Source organism: Coffea arabica, chromosome 2e, assembly GCF_036785885.1.
Source record: "Coffea arabica cultivar ET-39 chromosome 2e, Coffea Arabica ET-39 HiFi, whole genome shotgun sequence".
NCBI classification, from domain to species: domain Eukaryota; kingdom Viridiplantae; phylum Streptophyta; class Magnoliopsida; order Gentianales; family Rubiaceae; genus Coffea; species Coffea arabica.
The window spans coordinates 17,326,108-17,338,776 of record NC_092313.1 but is presented as its reverse complement, the minus strand read 5'-3'; the positions used below and the strand labels follow the sequence as shown (position 1 = coordinate 17,338,776).

The window sequence follows — 12,669 nt, the reverse complement described above, 5'->3', positions numbered from 1 at the left end:
ACGAAGGTTGGGGCAAATTCCAACCTTAAAGCTTTTAATGCTATACTTAACCCCACCACCCTCAACCGGAGCAACCTGCAAAATGATAAATGACACCATGCCTTCTCTTTCGTTTTTTAAGCTTTTAATGGATACGAAGGTTGGGACAAATTCCGGGTAGACCTTAAATTCGAAATCGGACCACAGTGGTCCTGAGTTCCATTTTCATATTTTGTTTTGAATGCTCGGGGAGTCACGTGGTCCAATTTCCAACGTCTAGACAGTAATATGAAACCCAACATCAAACTCTTTTGCAATACAAGTTATATTTTTGGTTTCAATTTCATGTATACATGTGTTTAGAATCGGCAAAAGTCGGTATAGTTTTCCTCACAGAAAGAAGAGAAGGGGAGATTTTATAGCGATGAAGGGCGAGTCATACTCCGCAGAATCACTTAATTTAGGCGATGGCCAACTTCTTCTTGCACTAACCAAAAATCGGGGCTCTGTAGAAAAATTCTACCAACGCCCTTATTGGTTCTTATTCAGGCTATCCTGTATCATGGCCAATTGTTTATTATTAGGTATTCCATTTGAATGACAAAAATTTGACAGTAACCCCATATGTCTTTGCCTTGCTTTCTTTTTGAAACAGTAGCCAAGCTTGTAGTTTACATGGTGGATGTTAATACTCTTTTAATGTAGTGGATGCGAAAAGCTGTTCCATTTTAATGCTTATGTTAGTGGATATTAAGACTCATTAATTTCAGCCAAATATTAGTGCTGCCATGTGCATCTCCATCCAGCAAACTGTAAAGATGTGTGTCCTTTTCCAAGGAGAGTGCCTACAGACAAAATAAAAATGAACCCATGAAAACTAGTAGTAGTAATATTTGTTGTAGAGCCACGAATTGAAAAATTAGCTCATCCTTTTTAAGCTAGAGCGCAGGGTGGTGCAAAGGAGAGTAACAGAATTTTCGTCACGTAAGACTTTAACTCATCTCCATCATCAAGTTTAGAATCACAATCACCAGTTCTTGAAGATCAGGAAAGGAAGAACTCAGAACTCATCTCTACACCGATGAATAAAAAGGTACGCGAATTCTGTCCTCAGTCTCTCTCTCCCTCTCTCTCTCTCTCTCTCTCTCTCTCTCTATGAATTTTTTGTTTCAAAGCCAATTATTATAACCCTACAACGAGTTATTAGGACTTTATAGGTTTCTGCCGCATTATATGTTACAGTATTTAGTGGTCCTTTGTTTGTTCCAGTAGAAAACAAGCATTGAGTTTCTTCAATATCGCACGCTGGGCGTGCCTTTCAACAAGTTAATATCAGCCAAAAGGTAAAATTCATGATACATGGAAGTTGTTTAGATCTTTATATGGTTGATAGATTTCAGATGCATCACTTCCCTCAACTGCAACAATTCGCGAAAAGGCAGGAGTAACACTCTTACATGACAAAAAAGTTTTTTTTTTTTTTAAAAAAAAAAAAAATTTGGTTTCCCGTTTTGGATAACTTAAAAAGTTGAGGAGGAGAGGAAGATTACCCATTCTAAGGCGAGACAAAAAGGTTTTTTTTTTTTTTTCTTTCCGGACTTGCAAGAAAAGTGATGAAGGAACAAGAGATCGAGTATACAAATGGAGTCGTCTCTGATTTCTCAATCCCAAGGAGAATCTTCCGCACACAAACTGAGCAGAAAGGTGTAGAGGGGGGAGGGGGGGGGGGAGAAGGGTATGTATTAATGACATTGGATTCCCTCGGCAGTGTCTGGGGCTGAGAATGGAATGGCTTGGCAGCATTGGTACGTAGCGACCAAAGAGAGCATTATTTGGTGGGGTCTGGGATGGACGCAATGTACTTACAAAACTAGCAGTTACGTCTTTCAACTCCCTCAAAATGAGGGTACTGTCTATCTCCTGTTAGCACATGTCGAATCACAAGGAGCCAATTTCCCAATGTGACGACGCATCTATCTTATCCTGTTTGTAATTTGTATCACAATCTGTTGCTCGCTGTCTTCGTAGAAATACAGGAGAGAATGGATGACCAAACTACAATCTTCTACCCTACCCTTCATTATCCTCAAACCAACTCAGAAGCCAATGGCAAACCTGTGACTTTAGAATATGACCAAGACCTGAATACAGTTTAGCTATCCAGACTCTAAATCTGTGCCCAAATAACCAATGATAAAATTTCCTAACTTGTCATTTGAACCTCACAATTTTGGAAACGCAATGCTTCTTGTCTAGCTCTAAACTCCCCCTCCACCCAGCACCAGCAGGGCAAGATAGTAAGGTAATCCATTATAAAAATCATTAACCTTTTGTACAATTTGAGTCAACTTTCATGGGAGGTCAAGCCAAGCAGAAAAGTTCTCTCTGAATTGGCTGGTACGGCGTTTAGCATCTTTTCAAGCTTAATTTCTACAATGCAACCAAACTCAACAGAAGGATGGGGTTTTAAGGATGAATGACCTCTGACAATCGCGCTCCCATTTCACTTCCATAATTGTATCACCATCAAGACTAGAGTCCAAAAATGCATTCTGCCATCAAAACGTGAATTGCTCCACAAAGAGTACTGCCAATTACTACAGATCAGGGCTCTCCAACAATATTCCACCCGATATTTAACAGTTTTATACATGAGGCAAGCAAAATAAACACAAACTTCTGTAGGCATTTTAATGTGTCGCCATCATGTATAATTGTTTCTTCATTTGTTCAGAGGTATGCATTTCAATTTTGTAATCTTTCAAATTACTGAAACCCCTAAACTAATTCCTTTTCTATGAAAAAATTGGTAAACAATATGGGAATTCTTACATTTTAGAGGGCTTTCTTGACTTCAAAGAAGGCAGGATGCTCCTTGTGTGCAGCTTCAACATCATCTGGAGATGCCACAGCAACCACCACCCCTTTATCTTTAACAGCCTCAATTACAGCAGCAAATTCTCTAAAATCACTCAACCTTTGCAAAAGGATACCATATTAGATGAATTAGCTAATGAGATGGAGCATACAGAAAAAATCTAAAGATGTAGCCCTTGGCTAAATTGCTACAGAAATCTATAGCTAGATGCTTCAAGTTCTTCTATGGTGGTGCATAAACAGACCTTCCCATTAATGTCTGTCTCAATTATGGAGACTTTACCTGGTAGATAGGATCTCTTCTCTTCTCCTTTGCCTTTCTTCTTCTGTTATTCCCAGTAGATGCCGTAGTAAACTAAAAGAAGCAAAATAGTTAACAATAATGCCAATCAATATGAGATTCAAAGGAAGGATAAGATAAAGTTAAAAGGAACAATGAGGCCTGCAGAAGAAAATTCAATTCTATTTATGAGGTCAAATATCATGTCACAACATTTCTCGCAAAGCTAGTAAACAAAGATGTGATCATAGTCCATTATGTCATTGAAAGACATGTATTTCCTGTATACTTTATTGCCTTGAGGAGAATATCTTGGACGAGATAGAAATTCTGCCCATCACTGGTGTTTTTACAACCACATAGAGAGTTGGCAAAGCACGTACCTACTATATCCTTTGGCATCAGGTAGCTGGTATGAATCTACATCTCCTATGGTCCCAATTATTGCCTTGGTCAAACTATCATCATCCATCTCTAATTGTCTTAAAAAATCACTTGTTCCATCATACACTTCAAGCGTCTTTAACAAATTAGGGTCGCGATAAGATAGAAATGAGAAGACTCCTGAATAAAGAATTTCATAGTTAAACATTAGATTTATGAAGCTAACAATAGGATGCAGCTACACATGAACGCCTATGTCTGTACCTGAGTGCGTGTCAAAATCACAAAATCCACCATAAGCTCCTCCACTAACTCGTACACGGTCCCACAACCATGTATTACTGATGTACCTAGATATCACGTATGAACTCCCTTTAAGCTGATATCCAGCATCGTACAGATTTGCTGCTTTTCCAACATAATTTACCTAGATACATAGTATCATAAAAGCTAAAAAATAAATATTCCAATAAAAGCATAAACCCAATAGCTGAATTTAACATGACTAGTACATCTAACCTGAGTAGGTATCACAATGGCTTCATTTGTTGAAGGAAGTCGTGCACTCCAAGCAAATGATTCAACTGAGGAAGAGCGAGGAAGCAAATCGAGGAAGTTGCTGATATATTTTTCTGCACTTGCAAGATTTTTTCCATCTGCAGTGAGATTTATTAGGCATCTGTCTTTTGAAAACAAGGAATTCCTGATCTCCTCAAGTGAGGAGGCAATTTCAGGCCATTCATTGTCAACCTTCTCTTCAAGACCTCGCACAAATTCAAGGTAGCTGCAATCATTACAGATAACAAACTCATTAAATCCATTTTTCATAGAGAACCACTTTTTCCCTTTACAAGTTAAAATTTAAAACCTCAACAAATCAAAAACCTACAATGCTCAATAAGATAAACAAAAGCATGTGACATTTCACCACATCCATACCAAAACAAGCTACAGTAATGAACTAATCCAGCAAAGAGTTGTTTAAAGTACTAAGTTCACAGAACTTAGAAATGCAGAACAGGAGGAGCAAAGCTTAAAAAGGGATGTAACATGCTACAAAAATTCTTAAATGAGTAATGGTACTAAATATTTACAAGGCACAAAGTTGACAATTATAGAAGTAGAAATGCAAAATAAATGAAGACATTCAATTGTATCACCTGACACCACCCATTTGTTCCGCGATCCATCCAGCAGCATTAAGCTTCGCATCCATCCTAGAAGCTGCAATACCATGACCACTTCCTCTCAACCGATTCTACAGCAAACAACTTGCAAGGTTAACAAGTAGAACAGAAATCATATATTGTGCAATGACTTCGATAGATACCTCCATTCTTGCTTTGCTTTGAGTGACAAATTGCTTAAAACGCTTTTGGTCTGTGAGTTGGACATCTTGAAGAAGGCGGTTCATCTACAAATAACCAATTCATGATCTTTGTCAGTTGATTGTCCAAAGGCCACTGGTTGCTCAAAAGTGAATTTGCTTTACAACAAGATTATTATTATTAAAAAGATTTTGGTTATGACATCTTGACCCCTTATGATTTCGAAATCACAAATAGACTCCTTTGTCTTCTCCCTCAAATTTCAAAAGCACCCATGATGAAAAAAAGAATGTTAAATAAAAACCCCAATTAGCCATTGTCATATTTAGAAACTTAGTAGAAACAGGTCCATTGATCATTTTTTGTGAAAAGGAAGTGCCTGACAATGAAAGATGAATGAGCACTACCAAATGTTAGGCACTCTTTCATTCTCAGACACAGTTTACAACAATGAACAGAAATTACTCTCCAGTTGCCAACATAAGAAAAGGATTTTACCAAGTTAAAAAGGTCCTCAGTTCGTGAGGACATGGCTTTCCCTCGAACTACCATGTGAGTACATGGATGCTCCTTGCCCTGCACTGATGATGTGAATGGGTAGATTGATATGCCTCCAGTTTTTCTTCCAATCAATTGGTTTAGTTGTACAAAGTCCATATCCTTTGTGCCCATCTCCTTTAGTGCCTGACTGTTTAACACATTACATGGAAGATTAGAGCAACCAGTACAGAGACTGAGAAATCCAGAAACCAGTTTCAAGATTACCTACCAAGTATAAATCCTAAAAAGTTGACCTTTCTGTTAAACTTAAATACCATTTTTGACCTGTAAGTTGCCTATTTCACGCTTAAAAATCTCACCAAGGTTTAGATCGCAAAGTCTAAACTGCCTCTTTCACTATGCTAGGGGATTAGTTGCCCTTAAACCCCAAAAAAAAGGGTTACCTGCAATTCACTCCAGCTATAAAAGAGACACGAAAAACTGGCTGCTTGACACAGAAAAGTGCAGCCACAAGGGCAACCCAGTCAAGGCCAACGTGGAAAGTCTCAGAAAGCCTAGTTGTGCACAGCCTTTCTTTGACAAATAGAAGGCTTCATTCATTAACTCCATGACTTTTGTAGGTTACAATAAAGTGAAGCCTTGTTAAAATGGGAGAAAGTGTAAGTGTAGCCCAATAGACAAATCCTGTAAAGCTACAGGATTTGCAAATGTATGGTTATGGACATTACTGACCCTGCATAAAGAGCATCTAATTGGTCTGCCATGCTAGTGATAAATAAGTCAAATTGAAGAGACCATACTTTAGCTTAAGGGTTTCCCTTACAACTCAACAGTGACATGTTACCAATATCATGATTATTGAAGCAGCATTAGATATTCAATATAACAAATAATGAGCAGTAAGTCCATGCACCATCTCCAGATGATTTTTCACAGCCTACATTTTTAATTTATTGAACTTTGTTTTTCTTCTTTCTTCTCTACTAAATTTAAATGGCCATCTCAAGACGTTCAGATAGCCCAAAAAAATGGCAAAAACTTCAGGAAACTAGATTTTTTAACCTCAAAACCGGCGTAACCTACAATAGGATGATGGGTATCAAACGGACAAAAACACATGGCATAGAAAAGTATCAATTAACCATCCAAACTGGCAACTAACCAGAAAAGTGGAACCAAGGGAAGCAGCTCTTGCTTCAATGAGCTCATGTTAAAGACAACTTCTGCATACAGAACATCATTTGTGAAGAGGTCATGCTGCAAAACTTTTACGCCATTAATATCCCCAACCTGCAATTTGTAAGTTTAGTAATGGGTTAAGAAAGTAATGCATATAAATATTATCAACTTCACCATCAACTGGGTTTTCATCACCTCAGTGGGCACATGCGTAGGTTTTTTAGGGATATCTTCGAGAGATAGGCTTGGTACGCTTTTTAGAGCTTCTGGTGGATCAGGGGTTTCCTGCTTCAACCGCAACTCCTCTGTTGCACGTGCCAGCTCAGCAAGATCCTCCTGTGTCATGCTTGCTTTGACTTTGTTTAAGATCTGTTTCTCTGCTTCTTCATCGTGAAAAGCTTTCTCAGGATCGGGCTGTCACAACCCAAATTGTTCTTTATTTCCGTCATACAAACTTTAAAAGTATATTATCCAAAGCCTATAACCTTTTTGTTAATGAGAGGTCACCTGCATTTCAACAGTTACCCGGTGTGGATTCTTCAACATAAACCTTTCTATTAGTGGAGAAAAAACAGCTTTGGAGCCTTCCTCTGCTAATCTTGCTTTCAAGTTCATTAGAGGCTTCTGATATTGTAATGGTTCAAAAGGATCCATATCATAAATCCATTTTCCCTGCAAAAAGGGGATCCCAAAACAGAAAATAAAAAATAAATTAGAGGAAAATAGAATCAAGAAAAACACAGAATGGTAAAACCCAAGTTGGATTATTCAAGAAGTGCATCCTTACAATGGCACGAAGCATCAGGGCTAAGCCACGCGGGAATGAGCCAGTGTTATTTTCTCTAAGAGAGAACTCAATCGTGTTCAATGATGCTTCCACAGCATCTGAATCGAAACCATCCTCTTCTAATTGTTTTAAACACTTCATGATTAGTTCTTCTACCTTTTGAATGTTATCTTCCTGGACACCCTTCAGTCCAATACTAAACTGGGGCTGAAGGAGCTCATCTTCAATCCCACCCCCAACAAGAGCCTCCCCTAAACCACTTTCCAGCAGAATTTTTCTCAAAGGAGAAGCAGGGGTGCCAATTAGTAGATGGTCCAAAAAAGCCATGGCAAGCTCAGTTTCCAAGTCTAGTGGCTTCTCAGAGAGTAGCCAATTAAGGCAAACCATGTGCTTCTTCTTCAAATCATCGCCTTCTGCAACAGGATATTTCTCAACAATCCTAACTGGCTCTGAAAATAATTTCTGTGGTTGAATTATTGATTCATTAGGAGCTGAACTTGCATCAAACATGTCTAGGTATTCTGCATCCAGAAAATGGAACATCAGATATTTAAGTGTGTTACTGAAGAGAAGTGCTACTTTCAAAGAAGATTAAGCACATGATAACACCCCCTTAGCTAACTTGCAGAGAAATTTAGCATTACTATCTTGGTATATAAGGTGAATTTTCACCGTAAATTAATACGGGATGTGCTAACAAGGAAGAATAACTTCATTGGAGGAATAAAATTTGAAGGTTGTAAGTTAAGGCATTTTAAGGAGATAAAGTCATATTCTCATGCACATCAAAACCATCAATTCAACTAACTTGCCACCTCCCAAAAGGCCACAGTTAGACATATAATTAGCAAATTACCTGGTGTTAAATATGAAAAACAGGAAATGCATAACAAGGGCTCGCAAAAATAGGATACAGCGTCATCAAGACATCTTGGGTAATTAAATAAACAAAAATATGCACCACCATATTCATTCTGCATGAGTAAAAAAAGTATTTATATGCATATAATACCTCAAAACAGCGAGCTGAGCCCATTTTCGGATATTGGAGGGAGTTTATGTCAATTTTTTTGAGGAACATTATACATGATCCTGCTGTAGATGGAGTAAATCTTTTAACAATAAAAGAAAATATCTCAAGGGCACCAACAAGTTCATTTTGTCCAATAGTTAGTCGTAGACTACCAAAGTTATAAAATTGTAAAACTGATCCAATAAGGTGTCCAGTGCTTTTTTCCTTGAGGAAAAAATAAAAGATTACATGGTGAGAATTATAATCCCATTTGGCTCAAAAAGTGTTTGCTAAGTAATCAACAAATTTCCAAACATGTCAAAGAGTGACTTGATATTTCCTATTTGGAGCAAACACACCTCAAAATGTGGTCAGAGGGTTTTACATACAAACGGCTCAAAAGGATTGATAGCGTTAAACGAATCAAGATGTATTGTTCATCCAGGTACACCATAGCTAACTCTTTTCTCATGAATTTAAGAATTTAGATACTAAGTTTAATGAATCGAAGAAATTAGCATAACACAAATTCAAGTCCTTCTCTATAATATGTGCGCTTCCCAGGATGGGTATAAAGTACAAGGAAATTATCTTGTTATTTGACCAGCATAAACTAGGACCCATCAGATTTTCCTGTTGGTCCAAATTTGGCAAAAGCAACAAGAATATATTCTCTCAAGGTAGCTAGAAAATGAACACCACAAAAACAACATTTCACAAACCAGAACCAGAAAAACTAATGAATAAGAAGTAAAAACAGCACCACTTAAAATACGTAGGCGTTCGTTTGGGTCATCATCTCCATAGAACCATATTTTGGCATTGCTGGGATGGTAATATTTGCGATGAAACTCCTGCATAAGAAACTTATAGATCAATATGCAACAGACATGAAGTTATTGTTTTCACTACTCATCTTAACTCCATGCAGTAAATGCACAGGCATGAAAGTAACATAATAGGTATACACATGGACAAATTAGTATACATATTCACATCCAGCCAGGCATCTATGCAAAAAGGAAGTTTGAGACCTTAGACATTCCATCTACCAAAACCAACATGTTGATCACAAATGAGTCATTTATGGGGAATCTTCACCTGGCATGAGGCTACTCATGTTTGTGTCCATGTGAATATGTACACATATATGGATAAGATACTAACTTTTTAAGCGCTAATTTTTCTGCCCTCAGTGTGAGCTTTGCAGCACTTTGCCAGCAAAAAATATGTTCTGTCTGCTAATTGATACTTTTATCCACTAAAAGTAAGCCAGAAACTAGAAACATTCTAGTTTTCTGCAAGGGTAAAGGATCATTCATGTTCGAAGGTCCCCTCTTTATAAAGCATGTGTGAAAATCATGAACTAAGCCGTTCAATTAATCATCTGATTGGTATAACTAAGCTTTTTTGAAGCTTGCAACAAATCGAAGTTAACACTGTTGGTCCAAATTAAGCCATCCAACTCAGCATTCTCCTGGAACTTAATTATCACATTCTCTTTAGAAATGTAGAAATGAAAATAATTCTCATGGCATACCAATATTCAAAAGTTCAAAATACTTTTCCAAATAATGGACCGCTAGCAGCAGTTATTTAAGGTAATTATCTCAGGCACACAAGAAAAGGAGATGGTGGTTTTCATTCAACTGATTAAGAAACAGGCATCAAAATTATTATATCGTACAATCTACCAAGTACAATTGATATCGTGTAAGATACTTATGTCATAAGATAGAGCTTCAAACAGCCAAAGAATGCTGTCAATATGATAATTCATTTGCTTCTTTATGCTTTATAAACTATTACATGCTTTCATTAAGAAAAAAACAAAAATGTAGTGGCACCCAGTAAAATACATCTCATAAGCAAAAAAGTCACTTGAAAAGAAATATTTAACGCGGGAAATAGGAGCAGGACGCTGAGAAAACCTTAAACTCCTCAAATGTTAGCTTGGGAATAACTTGAGGGTCACCACCACTATCAACACCATATGTATTGTCTGGGAAAAGAGCCTGCAACCACCAAAGTGAAAGATTAACATTACAAATGCTCAAGACAATAATTATTGCATTTACAGTACAGAATACAGTTAGCAATTAGGCAGAACTATTCAATCATAAATTCAAGCAAATAGTATCATGACAGAATACTCAAAAGTCCAAGCACAAAAGCATTCCTTCCAGAAAAGCAAGAAAATAGAATGAGGAGGAGAAGAGTGATGTAGCTCACCTGCTGGGAAGTCCTGCCTAAGATGTTATCAGGCTGGGAATAAACACCTTTCATTTCATTGAAGACAACACCTGAGTTTGACAATGCCATAAGTTTGTCGGTTGTCATTTGAAGCTGTAGCTTCATGCTTTTTTAAGTAACATTATAAGGACATGAAAAAGAATGCATTTCATATTCCAGTCTGAAAATTAACTTCTGAAAGGATCAATAACTAAAACAATTTGATATGATTCAAATAGTGTTCTATGAACCTTTAAATGTTATATCGTCAGAAGGGTCATTCAGCTCATAATGCCACCCCTCTTGTTGAAATATCTGGAGATTGTCCGCACATTGAGGAAAAAAGACAGCATCTAAATATACATCAACCAAATTATAAAAGTCCTGTTTTGACAGTAAAACCATTTACCATCAGTTGGGAATAAGAACAACAAAAACCAAATATAAGTTCTCAAAGAAACTTGATGAAATTTTCAGACCTTTGCATTTGTTGAAGCTACTGGATAGCAAGTCCTATCTGGGTAGGTAAATGCATTTAAAAATGTATGCAAACTCCCTTTTAATAACTCAACAAATGGTTCTTTCAAGGGATACTTTCTTGAACCACACAGGACACTGTGCTCCAAGATGTGAGGAATTCCTGTAGAATCCTTCCTGCATCAAAATTTTCAAGACATGAACAAGGGTAATTTCTTGAATCCAATAAAGAACTATTGACATTATTCATCACTCAACACATAGTGCTGCTACTTATTATAGATTAGAACTGTGATGCACTATCTGATGCTGAACAAAAGCATGGACATGTTCAAGGAGTACAGCCAAAGAAGTTGCAGCACTGTGCAGATTGACAAAACACTATCTTCTTCCATCTCCAAGTGACAAAAATGAACATGAAAACAGAATGCAATTGTACAAGGGACTGTCCAACCAACAGATATCTTGCATTAGCAGATGCAAAACGATGTGTTTCACAAACAATCTTTTACTGAAAGCTTGCTTCCACATGCTCTAGTTTGTAAAATTCCTCAACAAGGATCGCCAATTTGACCTCTCTTGACATCTTTAGCTCTAATTTCATGCAAACATTCAATCCGTGTCATGCATGCTAGTAGGAAAATATGCTCCTACTTGCTTCCTCGGCAAAACCACAAAATACAAAATATATATGCCTCAATTAATTCACCCTCATAACTCATCACTACATAAATACTACGAATCATCATAAATCATGACAGGCCCAACCAGTCCAAAGTACAGATGGAAAACTGCGTAGATAAGCCAGATACTAAAAAGCGCATTGGGTGATGCGATACATAGGTAGATGAAAAAAAATACGAGCTAAATAGCATTTAGTCATCCTTACGGAGGTGTCCGGAAGACAATGCCAAAGCATTTGTTCTCATCGTCATTTGAAATCGACATAATTTCAGCTCCCGTCTTCCTGTGCTTATACAAAATAGCTCGCGATTTACACTCCTCAATAAACTGCTCCGACACCTTATCAAAACCAAGCTTGTCAGCCACATCATCATCCGCGCCAAGCACCTCTACAGTAGCATCCACAGATTAAAAGGATAAAACTAAATTCCAGCAGCAAAACATACCAATTAACAAAACGGGGATTGAGTTTAAAAACAAAAAAACAATAAAATTAAATGCCTGGAGAGGACTGTGGTGCTGATGTGGCAATAGCTCTGATGGAGTAAGGGGAGAAGTCTCTTCGGAAATGAAGTGAAGGATGTGAGACAGCGGTGAGCAAGGGAAGGTGATGACGGCACGGGAGAATCGATCGTTGCTGAGTTTTTGCAAGTGGACGGTGTCGTTTAGGAGAGAAGCGTGCTAATCGGTGTAACGAACGGCAGAATATTCTGGAGCCAGCGAGCTGAGAAGTAGAAGAAAGAGAGCGTAAAAGAGCCGCTCTCTCCATGAGCAGGAAAGAAGATAACACTGTGAGGAGATAGAGGAGTTGGAAGACAGAGTTAGGGAAGAGCGGAGGAGAATGAAAATCAGTTTAGGGGTTTTTGTGAAAGGGAGGGAAAATAAATAAAATATCAGGGAAACAAACGAGGCGAACCGGAGAGAGAATAGATGTGTGGTGAGTGGTGAC

General features: G+C 37.7%; 1 protein-coding gene across 1 annotated transcript; it reads right to left on the bottom strand.

Moving 5' to 3' along the window:
- Positions 1-2,645: 2,645 nt before the first annotated feature.
- LOC113731388 (presequence protease 1, chloroplastic/mitochondrial) lies at positions 2,646-12,648 on the bottom strand. Its single transcript, XM_027256648.2, has 19 exons — positions 12,222-12,648; positions 11,926-12,109; positions 11,039-11,213; positions 10,811-10,943; positions 10,560-10,630; positions 10,259-10,342; positions 9,091-9,181; positions 7,316-7,836; positions 7,036-7,200; positions 6,724-6,942; positions 6,512-6,639; positions 5,347-5,536; positions 4,851-4,934; positions 4,681-4,778; positions 4,040-4,304; positions 3,785-3,947; positions 3,520-3,700; positions 3,140-3,211; positions 2,646-2,956 (listed from the first exon to the last, which is right to left on the bottom strand). The coding sequence occupies exons 1-19, from the start codon at positions 12,487-12,489 to the stop codon at positions 2,815-2,817; spliced, it is 3,234 nt and encodes a 1,077-aa protein (XP_027112449.1). The 5' UTR covers positions 12,490-12,648; the 3' UTR covers positions 2,646-2,814.
- Between the last annotated feature and the right edge of the window lie 21 nt (positions 12,649-12,669).